General features: G+C 39.8%; 3 protein-coding genes across 3 annotated transcripts; 2 read left to right on the forward strand and 1 right to left on the reverse strand.

Annotated features, from left to right (window-relative positions):
- The first annotated feature begins 932 nt into the window (after positions 1–932).
- Positions 933–2,631, forward strand: LOC118221394 (DELTA-sagatoxin-Srs1a-like). The gene is made up of 3 exons (XM_035406439.1): positions 933–1,067; positions 1,671–1,806; positions 1,981–2,631. The coding sequence occupies exons 2-3, from the start codon at positions 1,703–1,705 to the stop codon at positions 2,405–2,407; spliced, it is 531 nt and encodes a 176-aa protein (XP_035262330.1). The 5' UTR covers positions 933–1,067; positions 1,671–1,702; the 3' UTR covers positions 2,408–2,631.
- A 1,252-nt stretch (positions 2,632–3,883) lies between these two features.
- On the forward strand, positions 3,884–5,909 carry LOC118221434 (DELTA-sagatoxin-Srs1a-like). Its single transcript, XM_035406505.1, has 3 exons — positions 3,884–3,964; positions 5,028–5,164; positions 5,289–5,909. Exons 2-3 carry the CDS (start codon positions 5,061–5,063, stop codon positions 5,737–5,739), a joined length of 555 nt encoding a protein of 184 aa, XP_035262396.1. The 5' UTR covers positions 3,884–3,964; positions 5,028–5,060; the 3' UTR covers positions 5,740–5,909.
- Positions 5,910–8,353: 2,444 nt separating this feature from the next.
- LOC118219842 (keratin, type I cytoskeletal 13-like) lies at positions 8,354–16,002 on the reverse strand. Its single transcript, XM_035403300.1, has 8 exons — positions 15,438–16,002; positions 14,599–14,681; positions 13,583–13,739; positions 12,102–12,263; positions 11,579–11,704; positions 11,126–11,346; positions 9,612–9,655; positions 8,354–8,727 (listed from the first exon to the last, which is right to left on the reverse strand). Exons 1-8 carry the CDS (start codon positions 15,945–15,947, stop codon positions 8,465–8,467), a joined length of 1,566 nt encoding a protein of 521 aa, XP_035259191.1. The 5' UTR covers positions 15,948–16,002; the 3' UTR covers positions 8,354–8,464.

A 16,002-nucleotide genomic window follows, 5' to 3' on the forward strand; every position in this document is an offset into this window, starting at 1 on the left:
TACAATGTAAAATGCTATGTAAAAGTTGTGTAAGTCGCTCTGGATAAGAGCGTCTGCTAAATGCCTGTAATGTAATGTAATGTAATGTTTTGGGACATCTTGGAAGAACCCTGGCAAAATTGCATTCCTTTTAGTTATCTGCACAATTGTTTCCAGTGGTGGGCAACAGGTTGGGGAAGAACTGTGTACAATAATTTTGCTGTTGAGCTGATGTGAATTTTGTGAAATCAACAGCAGAGTTGCATTTTTATGTACATTAGGTGTATACCATGGATAATTCTTCACTTATTTCCTTTGATACATAGTCTTGATGGTTAAGGGGTTAAGTAAATCAGCTTTCAAAGTTCAGTTGTAATACATAGTACATGTATATCAATTGCATAGAAACTGAAGCCTACTAACCAAGAAATGTCCTAGGTACTAGGCTATACACAGAACAGACTCCACTTTCAAAGCGAGCTAAGGACTATTCTGGCCAAATGCAGAATCAGTAAGAAAACAGAAGGAAACAGAAACAGTTGTCTGCTGGCAAGTTTCTGACTACCCAGCTGAACAATGACTGCTTCTAGAAAGGGTAATTAATAAATATATTTGTTAATGTAATGTAATAAAAATGTTTCATTTTAAACAAGTTGCTTTTGTTTCATTATGTTGCTCCCGTGGAAACTTAGTCGTGTGATTTCCAAAGTAACCCACGGAAGCAGATGTAATTCATTGAGTTATTCTACTAGGTACACACACAGATCAGTTGGTCAACTGGTTCGGTTGACTCTCCAGGAGGAGGAAACGACCTGTTATGCCAAAATACCTATCCCCATGAATTATACGGTTATATTTCACAAACTCTCCAAGTCAAATTATGATCATTATACCCCCCCCCTGCCTAGCTCTGAAATACAAAAGGCACAGACAGGGTTTTGTAATCTCTGCAAAACTATGGACACACCTAAACTGGTAGAAGGGGAGGGAAGCGACAGCGGTGCACGTTTCGCCTCATTCTTCCACCTCCTTAAAGAAAAAGGTATCACAGGACTAACAGCTCTCTGAAGCACAAGAGCTCAGACAAGGTAGGTGGTTTTTGCCTCATTTTAATTTATCGAATACAGTGTACATACTTTAAGGAAACCCAGAGTGGCTTTAGCTTTACATGATGCATGCAGAGTGCTGGAGCATATTTCATGCTTTTTATTGCTAGGGACAAACAATTAAGGTTTTTTCAACTATTTTCTGCAGCAGCTTATTGTATCGAATTATATGTTCAGTTACGCAGCCCAAGTACTGGTTTACAAAAATGAGGTACTTGGATATTCAACAATTGTTTCAAAAGTCATTAATCAAAAATGTAACTGCTTGTCAGTCGGAGTGCAACTCATGAAGTGAATGTAGCATTCATGTAGCAAAAAATGCTTGTTTCTAAACCGGATTTTTCCTCATTTTAAAATTCAAGGCGTTGAGGAGGTATTCACATTAACATTCATATTTTTGCCAGTTTCACACAATGTATTTGCAGCTTTTAGAACCAGACCAGTTGATGACACTGCCTCTGTTTTTTTTTGAGAACAGCCCTGTCTAGTTCAACATAACATTCCTCAGGTGGTTTATTCAGGTCAGCCTGTGCTCTACTGATTTTGCAGCTTTTTATGAGAGTTTCTTTTTCTTTTGTATCACAGAGAAACTGTCACCGACCTTCAGACAATTCAAGATGCCTGAGACTGCAGAGGAATTTTCTTCACAACTGACCACCAACCGAAACTGCACCATCGAAATCACCAATCTCAGCAGTAACTTCTGTTTGATCAACCCTAAGTAAGACCTCAGAATTGTTCCCTGAAGGAATATTTGTAGCCTACTTTACATTGCAGTCATTTCAGTGGCCGTTAGAAGGCTGATTGTTATACACCTCACAGTACAATTTCCCTGGGTTATGCATGCATATTGATCCAAACATTGTGCCTTGAGTGTTTTGACCTCTCTCTACAGGGTGTACATGAACAGTGGCTACACCTTCAACCCTCCTCAGCCCACAGTGCGCACCACCAAGACTGAGGTTTGCTCCTTCACCAAGAAGGACGACACAGCCTCTGGAAGCGTGGGGGTCCTAACCTATGAGCTCTTTCACATGCAGAATCGCCACTGCAATGAGCTTATTGCTATCATGTTCTCTGTCCCCTTTGATTACAACTTCTACAAGAACTGGTTTGGGGTGGGAATTTTCGAGCACACCCGTAAATGTGATGAGGATCTCTACAAGCACATGTACTACCAAGATGACCCAGCCAACTTTGTCCGTACTGAGAGCAAAGGTTCTGGGGTGGAGTTCAAGGGGCGAGCAGCGGAACTGAGGGCCAACATGTCAAATGTGGGCAGGGCCATCATTAAGTTGGAGGTGTATGATAGGATGGCCTGAAAGGTTACCTTCCATGAATATGAGGAGTAAGAACATTCCAGTGAACGATTCTCAGAAACAGTAAAATGGAAGCATAGAACTACATAATAAAAAGTGATTCCAGGCAAAGTGTTTGTATTCGATGCATCAAAAAGATTGACTTTTTCTGGCATGTAACGTCTCATTTGAATTTATGTCAATTTATTGTCAACAAATAAAACAAAAAATAAAAATATATTTCTTTACTTGTGATTTTTTTATTATTTTTTTTCTTTTTCTATAATACCTTTGGTATTTGCAAGGGAGGTCTGGCCATGAGGCAGCACAATGAATAAAATCATGTTCATCTCACACAACTAATGTGTGTTAGTTACATTAAACTTCTATTTGTCATGTTGTGATTTACAAAATCAAGTTTGACGTACCAAGCTTGGTTATTGCTTTGAATGTACAAGATGTGGTTTATTCCTGGAATTTGAATCACCAATGAAAAATACTGTAATAGATAATAAAAATTGTATCATCACATCCATCAAGTCTTGTTCGTTTTGACCATTTTTGGATGAAGATGTTGCTGTGGCCTTTACTGAGGGGATTTATAATAGTTCCAATCTAAATAAATGAAAACAAGTAATATTTACTCTTTAAACAGGCTCAAATATAGAAATATTTATTGTTTACACAAATTGTTTACATTTACACAAAGGATTCAATATGTATTACATTACAGGCATTTGGCATATGTGCAATTTATTGAACAAACTACAACTTCTTAATTGCAACAACCAGTTAAATGTTCATAAATAGATTCTATTATGTTATTGAAGGACCCGTTAAGGCCACATTATGTCAAGAATAGCTATGTATGCCATGAAATACCTTTATTAAGTCATTAACTTTTTTCATTTTCTGTGTTACAGTATATAAAAAGCTATTTCTTTACAATAAAATGTATAGATTTATTACATTATAGAGTAACAGTTGAAATCAGTGGGGTCCTGACGGCTGATCATATGGACACTCAGTCATTGACACTAAACCAGTCAAATGGAAAAAATTAAAATTTTAGAAGAAAAGCAAATGATGACAAACCAAAACAGAACTGTGTTGAAACTAATTTATGGAAAAAATAAACATGGAAGAATCTGAACATGCTTTTAACAAACTTAACTGATCATGCGGTAGCATAACACAAGCCAAGCATACAAAATGGGTCACAGGACCAAGCTTGAAAACCTCTGCATTAGATTATCTGATCACTCACATCTGTTACCGGACAGCTTTGTGGTTGAGTATTGGAATGGTGGCAACCCGCAGATAAAGGCGTGTTGACTGTTGAATTCTATTTTTCACAAAGGTATAGAAAAAAACAAGGACTTAAAAAAGGAGAGTCCACACCTTATTTTAAAACTGTTGTCGGAGGTGGGGTGCATGAAGAAGGCGTGTTTTTTGAGAGAGGAATGAGGGGAGGAATCTTGTGGGTGGTAATGTTTGTCCCATTCTTGATAAGCTTTTTCAAAACTTACTGACAGACTTGCCAGGTTGCGTCTGACTTAACGCCCTTTGGTTGTGCTGCGGGTAAGTCTCTGACTGACAATGCAAGTTAACCTGCTTTCATGAATCCAGCTAAACCTACATCAGCTCAGCTTAAAAGTATTCTCATATATGCTCATATAATGCTTTGTAAAATTTTTATTATCATTACTGTTGTTGTTGTTGTTGTTTGGAAAGTATACAGTATACATTTGTATGAGTTTATCAGCAAAATTGTTACACTGAATCAATCAGGATTCAGTATAACAATACAACAGTATTGCAAGGATCTGTAACTTCTGTGATGCTTCTTCTCACATAATACGCCTGACACAGAGCATTCACCTTTTCAAACAGTGTTGAGGTTTTTTTTTTTTTTTTTTGCATAAAATACATATACTAATTAAAGATGAAAACCCAGCACATTTGACAAACTTGTGAATGTTTCTTTCACTACACATGTAAGCTTTAATAAGCTTTAGAAAAAACTAAATTAACCTTCAGCAATAGTGTTAATGTGCAGACTGTGAATACATGGAGATAGAGTTGTTATAAGAGAGACTGAAATAAACAGGGTGTGTCAAATGGGTAGACATAGTAGGTGAAAGTATTTGGTAAAACATTTGAAGTTATTTTTCTTTAAGTTTTTACAAGGTCAATATCTTCTGAGGTTTGTCCATTTGGGTACCTTAATGGTTGCATTTCAAGGGATTGATTTAATTGATCGATTGATTGACTTCTTGGTGGATCAAAATTTGAGAATTATAATATTTTTCCAGATGGTTCTTAAATATATTTGCTTCATTAATTTTGATACAGTAAGTAATTTCACACAAAGTGCATTTACAGAGCAGACCAAACCCAGTGAAGCAAAAGTCAGAATCTAGAGGGGTGGAAATCTAGGTTGAGAGACATTTTGACATAAACGGACTAGGTTAACCCCAGTATAGCTTAGGTTTTACCCAGATATGGCCTGGCTACATCCTAATATTTCACTGACTTTTCATCAACTTTTCATGACTAAAATGTTCACTGGGAACTTTCCAGGAGCAGATGGCATCAGTGGCATCTTCCTTTTTTAATCTTGATTACCCTTCTGTATTCCCAGTGTAAGACATTCACTCTAATCAAGCTCTCAAAGATGTCTGAATCTGCAGAGGCAGTGGCAGCCAACTTGAGCAGCAGTAGAAATGTCACCATTGAGATCTCAAACCTCACCAGAGACTACTGCCTGGCTAACCCCAAGTAAGTTCATTTGAAGTAATTCTGTACTGCTCCAACGGCGTAGATCAAACCCCAGTTACTGTTATAAAATCCCAAGCATGATGAGATTGGATTACGTGAGTGGGCATTTGTCGGTTTTCTTCAGGGTCTATCTGGACAGTGGGGACACCTACAACCCTCCCCAGCCCACAGTGCGCCCATTGATGACCGAGGTGTGTTCCTTCAGCAAGACGTCTGGCAAGGCCAAAGGCAGCGTGGGCGTCTTGACCTATGACCTCCTAGAGAGGGCCAAGAGAAATGACATGGAAACGTTGTCCGTGATGTTCTCCATCCCGTATGACTACAATATGTATAAGAACTGGTTTGCTGTGGGCATCCACAGCAAGGGCAAGGATTGCAATGAGTCACTGTTCAAGGAGATGTACTACAATAAGGAATCAGGCTTTGTCAGGGCAGAGGCCACTGGGTCGGGCATCAACTATATAGGCAATCACCTGGACATCAAAGCCACCATGTCCCCCATGGGGCGAGCCATCATGAAAGTGGAGATCTGGGATAAGCTCTTCACACCTGAGGGCCAGAAACCGATGTTTTAATATGATTCCTGTGCTTAAAAACATCCCCACACCACATGCCATAGTCGCTAATCATCCTGAACCATAACACAATAAATTGGCATGTAAATTTATTTGTACAATCAGTTGACTGTATGGATATGTGCTTTCCATAAAAAACAGAAAATAATTAAAATAATTAAAAACCAGTATTTATGCTGCAAGTGTGTTTTGTCCAAGAACCCCCCCAGCCCCCGCCCCGATGATATTTCAGGCAGAATACAAAATGTGAATGTACTTGACATAATTAATAATCTGCACATTACCAAATAATGTGGTAGGACATAAAAGTCTTACCCAATAAAATACTATGTTATTAAGTTAAACATGTATGTAGTTCAATGAATCATTTTTTACTAGTTGTTGCAAAGGTGCTATTGGTTTCGCAGGAGAAAAACTGTACTGTTGTACTGTACCAGTGACTGGGGATACATTGCTATCACCTAATGTGTGTTTCATTTCAGAACTGATATGTTTTACATAGAGTATCACAATCTAAACAGAATTTATACCAAAATTGCATCACAGTACAGATTAAGGATAGAAGACCACTTACAGCAAAATAAAGTGCACTTTTCATTTCCTTTTCAACAGGAGTTTTTTCAGCATATGTATTAAGTGTGTACCCATTTATTCATAAATATGCAGTTTCTTCAGAAGACAGGAAACTTTTTGGTAAATGGTAAATGACTGCATTTATATAGCGCTTGTATCCAAAGCACTTTACAATTGATGCCTCTCATTCACCCATTCAAACACACACACCAACGGTGAAAGACTGCCATGCAATGTACCAATCAACTCGTTGGGAGCAATTAGGGGTTAGGTGTCTTGCTCAGAGACACTTCGACACACCCAGGACGAGGGATGGAACCGGCAACCCTCCGACTGCCAGACAACCGCTCTTACCTCCTGAGCTATGTCACCCCTACGTTTTTGCACTTGAGGTGAATGTAACTGGCAAAATAATCAGACCACAGGTTGTCTCATATCTCAGAGTACAGTGTGACCTCTCACGTGAATACATTACCAATAACTATATAACGCCATATAGTGAAGAAGACAACCTCCTCATCCAGAAGTTAAAACTGTCAAGTCTGATGATCAGAAAATAAACATACATCAGAATAATCTGAGTAAGAAAGGAATGCTGTTTATGAAATGTTTAGCAAGAGCAAGTAAAATATTGTTGACTAAAAATCACATAAATTTACAGCTTTAGTTACTGGTGGCACTTGAGAGAGTCATCTAGTATCCAGAATTAATTAACAATTTCTGATTGACTGGGATATGGCACTTCCTTCATCCATGACACCATCTAGAGGTGAATGGTAAACTTACCTGTTTAAAGGGAGATGCATAGAGTGTAATACAATGTCCTGAGGTGAGAGCGAATGAGCGGCCATATGTCAGTGAAGCAAGTGTAGTGAAGCCATTGGAAGTTTTCAATCAGCTCTTGGAGCAAATGTATTTTTCCCATAGGAGCCACATCCAGTAACTATTAATTAAATCTGACTGGTAGCCACAACAAAGATGCCATTCTGATCAATGGGCTTCTAAGCGCTAGGCCCTTTCATGAAATGTATAAATGCAAATACAAACTGCAGAATTAGCATGAGATTGGTTGAGGTATTTTGTTTGGCGAGGGAGTCGTGGAAGCATTGTTTGCGCTGAAACGGCACACGTCTGTGAAGCGGAAGCCACAGATGGATCTTCTCAGCACGCTGGGCCTGGATTTCTTCCCCTTTTAAAGGGATAAATCCCAGGATCCTTTCATGCTCTCTGTTTCCCAAGCAGCTGCATTCGTTTACGAAGCCTCTGTATAAAAGGCTGTTTTGCCTTTTCAATTTCATTTCAGAGTAATCTTTGCTAACGACGCACACGGGTTTCCTTTTTTTCCCCAAATGCGACCGATAAGATGACTGAAGGCTGGAAATGGAATGGATTTGCGAGCGTTTTGTTTATCTGCGTGAAGCGAAATTCGATGGAGCTGTCACTACTGCAGAAGAATGTATCGGTCCCCTCTGAGCAGCACGAACATTTGTCTTGCAGTGAGCAGACGAACATGCAGGCCCAAAGGAAATGTACGATAGCCGGAGTTAGAGACATCCCTGACATGCTTCTGGTTAATAGCACTCACCAGCTGAAAATCTGATTTGATTTCATCATACAAATCTGGGCTCACTGTAAAAATCCCGATTACAAGCTATGACAACTCAGTTCGCAAACATAACACATTGTAACGTCAGGTGTTAACTACTGGAGACATAGTTTTGCACATCACAGGCTGTGGGCGCATTGCTCATTTATTGAGCCAATGGAGTACTCAAGGAGAGCCCTGGTTACAGTTATTGAGTGTTGGATGATTAATGTGCTCTCAAGATGAAAGCAAACCAAAAAACCTTCACATTCAATGTGAGAATAAGGGGATTCAGTTGCTTCATAAACTGTTGAATTCAGATTAAGGCTTGGATTCGATCAACATTTGTCCTTAGCTCTGAACAAAATACGTGACTTATTTTGGGGAGTTTAGCAGTCAACAACATTAAATCAATTTGCATGTGAAGGAAAAAAAAACGTAATGCAAATTTTGGTGATCACTAAACTTGCCAAACTTTATTTAATAAATCCAGGAGGTAATGTATACATGGGCTGTCTCCAGGACCTGGGTGAAAACCTCCATCTTCCTCAGAATTGGGGAGTGGGGTTACTCTGGTACCGGAGAGATTCTTGCTTCTTCTACCTCCAGTACGCTTAGGCCTGGGGTACCTGCATCGAGGATGGTGCTGCTGATTGCGGAATTGGAGCTTACGACCACCCCATCAATCATCTCCTCAACCACAGTGACCACCTTCTTGATTTTTACTGATGAGGATTCAGGAGCTCCTACTGATGAGGATTCATGAATTGTTACTGATGAGGCTTCACGAGTTGATTCAGTTTCAACGGTTCCAAGTTTTGTATCCAGCCCTATAAGATCAAGACAAGCTTCCATCACATTTAACCAGAACAAAATTTTTCTCAGGCATACTGTATCATAAGGTGTATATTCATCAACCAAAGACTGAGAAAACGTACTCAGAACTTAGGCATGGGTTTTCTGGTTTCAGACACCCTTTTAAAAATATTTTTTTTGGATATGACTTTTCATGTCTGAATCAATATTAAATATTTTATTATATTGATTCTCTTCATAATTCCAGTTTTTCCATCATAAACAGCTTTTGATGCTTTTCATTATACATGAGAAATTCTAGAAGCCTTTTATTAGAAATGTTTAACTGAGCATGTGAAATTGAGCATTTGTTTAATCTCACCACGTGCTTCCCCCAACAATCTTTGAGGAAGTATTAACTAAAACCAGAAAACCAGCTTAAAAAGTCACCTTGAGATAAATTGTGCTGAATGCAATTGTTTTTGTTGAGCTATTAAGAGGTCATTATACCCTGGTTTCCTAAGGCACAAAATCACAGATTAATGTGCATTCTACCATCAGGCTGAGCTACTTTTCACCCTCTCTTCCTTCCCCTGATACTAGACAATTACCTTAGGGTAACATTTCGTAATTTAAAGTTCTAGTTATATATGGCTACTAGGTACACATAATTTCTGCATCTGGTAACCAGAAGGTTGTGATACTTTTGTTTCGCTTTGATCTAGTTGCACATTGCCTTTTTAAGAAAGATTTCACCAACCACAAATGCATTATTCACAGTGTTAATCAGCACACTCAATTTTGTGAATGTCCTTCATTTATGTTTCTTTTTTTTTTTTGTTCTAATATCGATAAGAAGATGGTGAGCAGTAGAATTCCATGAGAAAGACAGACAAATACCATGGCTGTTTTTACATACCGATAATAGAGCTTTCCAGGCGAACCTTGCTCTCGGAGATTAACCTGATAAATGCAAGAAAAACAAGTCACCTCCTGTGGCAAAATAACATTTTTCAACTTTATCTGTTTCAGCTGTCATTTAAATGATTCACCTCAATTATTATTCCTGTTGTTGTATTCATCAAAACACAGTAAGCTTTAGGGTGGTCGACTTATGTTTGAATAGAGTGACATCTAGAGGCTCTAGTGGAACACTGCCCTATAATTTGGGCCAGGAGTTTTTCCACGGTGTTCCTCCCCAGCATTTCCATCCCGTACTTGGGTCCTTCCAATCAGGACAACTTTTCAATCCAGTATTGTTCAATTACATTTGATTTCAGCAATTCAGTTATGTTGACCAGATATGAAGGAAGCTGTAACATGTAGTTATTGGACAATTAATCAAGATTCCTAATAACAGTGATGAAGTAATACTGGTGTTTTTGAGAGTTTCTGCCATTCATGTTCTTGAATGTCAAATGTCTTGAAATGTAATAGTCTTGTTAGACTTTGGCTTTGGTCAGTGAAATCTTGACAACAATATACACTCCTGGATAACAAACAATTCATCTTAGTGATACCAGATATAGATGCCATATGCTGTCCGCAAATTGCTTTTAGAAATATGAAGGTAAAAGCCAAACAGGAGAACAAATAAAGAAAACAATAAAATCTAAAGACAATAAAATCTTAAGAAAATGATAATGCAAGGTCCATCATTCTTTTGAGAGTGTAGTCAACAGTTAAATAGCAGGACATGCTTAATATATTCTCAGGATCAGTTTAACTCTCAAATATCTGAAGAGTATGTCTGTTATATAGCTAGCCATTCTCTGCTTAGTGGTCAAGATGTAAAAAGTTACAATCATAATCTAGTTTTGTCATTCAATCCATAGCTAATTTCCAGTGCTTGATCATTTTAAATAGTAAATTGATGGCTATAGTGACATCTAGTGGGAACTGAGTAGAATGCATCTCAAGAAGAGCCATTGTGAGCTTTTCATTGAATAACTACACAAATAGTTATCTGCAGCAACATTCTGTCTCATATGTGGTTACATGTTAGACAGAAGCCATCTCAAAGTTTGATGATGTGCATTGATATGTTCACTTTGTTTTTAAGCCATGCATATATTAGGGAGAAATGTATTACTGCAGTGGGGAGGGGGCGTTGGCTGGGGGAGGATCACGTGACAGTTTCTTTCTGTACACTACTACTAATGAAATCTTTCTCCAACCACTTTGTTTAAGAAGCTAGCAAAATTAGTTACATGGAAATAAGTTGAGCGATTTTAAAGGGGTTGTTCTTCATGGTGGTCTTATGTTCACTGTCCGTACACCTTCTTATTGGAAAGGTTCAGAATAACTACTGTTGGTAAAAGTCATTTCGCGTAGAGTTCAACTGGTGCTTATTTTAACATACCGAGACCATGTGTGCCTTATATCTCTCCAGTGTTTTATCATAGGGAAGTCGGGCTATGCAGTTGACCTCACCCTATGTCCCCTCCCTCCAGAAGCCTCCTGTACTCTGCGATCTCCATTTCCAGCCGGATCTTGATGTTGAGCAGGTCCTCGTACTTCTGGCTGTTTAATTCAATGTCGCCCCTCAGCTTCACCAGCTGGTCCTCCAGCCCCGTCACTGTGGCCTGCAGGCTGACCATCTGGGCAGAGAAACGGGCCTCTGTTTCTGCCAGGGTTCCCTCCAGGGACGCTTTCTGAAAAGGCCATGGTTAGAGCATTAGGGAATATCCCAGGTGGTCAGCTTTTCTTCCCTCAATTGGAAAACTACATCCCAAAAATAAATATTAGCTAAAGCCTTAATTTAGGAAATACAACTGATGAAGACAGGGTTGAAAAATTTATGTTCAACTTAACCTCTTTGGATGGATTTTTTAATATTATATATTCTGACCATTCATGGTCGAATTTGGTCGCCCGGCTAATTACCATAGAGAGTAGGCCCTGCAACTCCAGCTCCAGGTTGCGCATGCTGCTCTGGCTGTCCTTTAGCTCCACGCTGCTGGTCTGCAGCACTTCTGTGTTCACCTTCAGGTCCTGCTGCACTGTTTCTGACTGGAGGACACACAGAGAGCTCATGTGTAATTAACCATGGTGTCACCCAGGGGCCAAGGGTTATGTCCTCACTGGACAATAGCGACCCCACAGGGTGAAATTGGGGAATCGGCAGCACAGCTCAGTGGGTTGAAGTTTTCTGTTTTTTTTAAAGGTGTGGCTTGCGTATGGTTGCATACATTTCAGCGGATGTGCTTGCTTGTGTGTGCTTTCCTGAAAAAAGAGGTCTAAAAACGGTCTGAAAGTGTATTTAAATTTGATCAGGTACGTAACACAAATATTAAGTAATAAGTAGTCAGATTTAATTGAATCATTTGGATGACACCTGATCCTGGGTGTGAAGGTGAAGAACTGGTCATTGGCTGATGTTGACTGGTGTCCTATCGGGGCTGCCTACCTTGGTCTTGAACCAGGCCTCGACATCTCTGCGGCTCTTGGCCACCAGGGATTCGTACTGGTCCCTGATCTCATCTATGACCAGGTTGAGATCTGCTGAAGGGGCAGCATCCACCTCCACCTGCACCTGCCCGCTCAGCTGGGCACGGAAGGACACGGTCTCCTGTAAAGAACGGCAGCACAGTTTGCCTCAGTTTGGACACCGTTGTTTTGAACAAAACAAAATGGTGGATGTTAGAGTCAAACTCTGTGAGATGGATCTACCCCGAATATGCGGAATGCATCTCATTTATAAAATGACGTTTATGTGCGGATTACTTTAAGCGGAGTAACACGAGAGGCGTGTAACTTCAATACAGTACAACGGAGGTTCTCTTGGTTGACTTCTGGGTCTGCTGGTTTTTTATTTCACCTGCAAATTCTGCAACCAATATAGACACAAGAAAGCAGGTCTAATCGCCTGGTGCCTCATTTATAAATGGTGTGTATACACAAAAAAAGATGCGCACGCCACTTTCCCTTTGGATTCTTGATTTGTGAAACTTGACGTTTAAACAAGATGCATACATTTATGCAAACTATGATCCATGCGTATGCACATTTTGGACACTGTGGGAACTGGAAACTCTGATGGATCCACTTCAATACCCAACCACTCCTTTTGAATTTCCAAAATGGATCGACTACTGTGACATACTGCCACTACACAGTTTCTTTTATTGATTATGCCAGAACTATTTCCACCAAACAATATAGCCTGCCTGGCCTCTACCTTTGATAAAAGTTTGAAGGTGTATAACTGAGTGCATTTACTCGCTGGCCCTACGTTGCCGGAACGTCACCGTTCAATGCTTTGAACGGTGACGTTCCGCCAATGTAAGGCCAGTGAGAAAATGCTGTAAATACTACGTCGCACGGAGGAATTTGATTACATGGTGCAGGCATCATGGTAACGTACTCGTGCTTACTGTACAATGAACTGGAACGACAAACTGATTTACATGCATATCATACTCACATTAGGTTTTCCATTAACCAGTTATGGTTAAATGTGAGAGTAACCGAGGCAGGATACTACGCTCTGCACTTAATTTCAAGTTGATTGTGAGAAGATGCGCGCAGGTGAGTGTACGGACAATTTTTATAAATCAGGAGACATTTCACAGTACGCAGTATTCTACCTTTGTGCAAACATAACCTTTTACTGTAGAAATTCCACAAAATTTTATAAATGATACCCCTGGTTTAATTAAGTGCAGAGTGACGACAAATCCAGCATTATCTCTGGCTATATGGAACAAGAGTTGAGAACCACAGCAGCAAAGTAACTACCATTCATAGAAGAAATACAGAAAGGTGCGGTATAATTCACAACAGCAGCTGATTGTGACCTTGCAGATCTGCATTTTTGTTTTTGTTTGCAGACATTTTGATGAAAGTTTGAATAAAACTGAATAAAACTTCTTTGCATTGTTCACTTACCTCTTCGTGGTTCTTGGTCAGATAAGCAATTTCTTCCTTCACCCCATCTAACTGTAGCTGTACGTCATGTTTGGCCAAGACCAGGTCGCTCATCATTTTCCTGAGTCCGATGATGTCCGCCTCCACGCACTGTCGGATACCCAGCTCATTCTCAAACCTGTGGAATCATTAATAACTTCCACCATCAAGTAGAGTGTATTGTCCTATTTCAAATATAACATGATTGTATTTTGATTAGAGTCATAAACAGAGAATAAGGTACTTAATTTATATGGGCAGCTAATAGGCTGAATGAAAGAGTTCACTAGCAAGATTTAATGCCTTAATGATGAATAGACTATCCAGTACATAAAGTATTACTGATACTTCATAGTGTGTCAATAACACAGACTACAAAAGATGTGTCAGGCTTTGTCAGTAATATGGTTACATTAATTGATGTGAACACATATCTGCATGAACAATCAGTAAGTAATGTATTAACAAAGCACTAAGAACACCCTCTCTCAAATGCTTTAACAAATGACTTGCTGTTACATTATCCAAGGTACTGTATATAATTACTCACAGAGTCCACCAGATCCATTACCAAGGCCTATTCAATGTATTTAACAATTTCTGTAATGGCTTTTTGAGAATTCTTACTTCAGTACGATAATACATAAACCAATACATAATGCAAATACTTGTACTTTCAGGTGCCATCGTTCTCCATAAAATGGGTTATAAATTGTGGGTACTACCTGTTGACATCCATGTTTCATGACAATAAGTTAAATCTGTGAGTCGTTTGAATGTGAGTGTATGCTTAATATGTGTTAACACCCTTTATATGGTTTTCAGACCCTGTTGTAAATTAGACACAGTTCAGAGTTGTAAATGATTTACTAATGTTTGCTAAGTGCTACTTCATGGTGTCAGGCATCAGTTAATGTCCTTAGCTACATCTACACTTTCACTCTCAGTGAATAGTGTAACAACAATATTTGCATCCAAGATGAAGGCAAAACACTCACTTGATTCTGAAGTCATCAGCAGCCAGTTTGACGTTGTCAATCTGAACACTTATTTCAAGGTTCACAGCAGCAGCAGCCAGGATCTTTAAATTAAGGGGAAAAACTGAATTATTGTTTTCTGTAGTGTTTTAAGGAGGTAAGTTTTTAATTAATAGTAATTCAATACGCATCTCAATGTATGGGCTTAGTAAAAAGGGAGAAGATACATGTCAGTTGAGAATATTTGTTATGAATGAGCATGATTTGTTATTAAATTATGTGAATAATTATCCGCAGTCATTATATACAAATTTGGCAGAACTAAGCAAAAAAGCAAGAAACATAATCAAGACATTGTGTTGCTATTCTAACTCATAAATAGTCATATAACTGAAGCATGCTAAACTATGTCTATCTGAATGTAATTCCTAATGTAAAAGAAGTTAAAGCAAATAAAATAGAAAACACTGATTTCCCCAAGATACTTTTACACAGATTTTGCCCTGCAAGTAAACTGCACTTGATTCTGTAAGATTTGCATTCATACTTTCATTTCAAGTCTGTTGGAATTACATCTGAGAATTCAAACAGATTCATTCATAATTATTAATGAATTGCCACGCCCAAAATAAACCATGTCAATCATTCTGAACAGATACTACAAAGTGCTGCAGGGAGCTCTCTTGTTGCGTGTTCTACATAGAAGTTACGCAATTATTGGCATAAACTTTTTTCATGAGTGAAAAGAAGTGTGTGTGCGCTGATTACAGTGTGCCCTATAGCTTGTTGCACACATGCCTGGTTGTGTTTTACTGAATGCCCCCGTTCATTGACCCTCTTGTCTGGTTAACATGTAGTACCTTACTACGAAGGTCGTTGATGGTGGTGCGGTGGACGCTCATGTCCTGGGTGGAGACTTTGGTGCGGCTGAGCCCCCAAGCTCGGATCTGCTCCTCCAGCTTGGCGTTGGCGGTCTCCAGGGTGCGGACCCGCTCCAGGTACCGGGCCAGGCGGTCGTTCAGGTTCTGCATGGTTTGCTTCTCGTTGATGGAAAAGGAGCCCCCTCCGCCACTGGCCTCCAGGGAGAAGCCGCCGAAGCCGCCGCCTCCACTTCCGCCTCCACCGAAGCTAAAGCCCCCGTCCGAGGAGCCCAGCTTGCCCATGGAGGAGGATATGCCCATGGAGGACATGCCCATGGAGGAGGATATGCGGGTGCCCTTGCCCCCCGCCCCACCGTAGACGCTCCCGCTCTGGCGAGACAGCACCGACATGCCCATTCGGGAGGACCCGGCCGAAGACCCCCAGCCTCCCATGGAGATCCCTCCCCCTCCCCTGCTGGAGAAGTCGCTGTAACTGCCGATGACAGACATTGCTCCCGATATGTGGCACAGTCAGCCGCTCAGACGCACTGAAGGATGCAGACAC

Source organism: Anguilla anguilla, chromosome 2 (genome assembly GCF_013347855.1).
Source record: "Anguilla anguilla isolate fAngAng1 chromosome 2, fAngAng1.pri, whole genome shotgun sequence".
NCBI classification, from domain to species: Eukaryota; Metazoa; Chordata; class Actinopteri; order Anguilliformes; family Anguillidae; genus Anguilla; species Anguilla anguilla.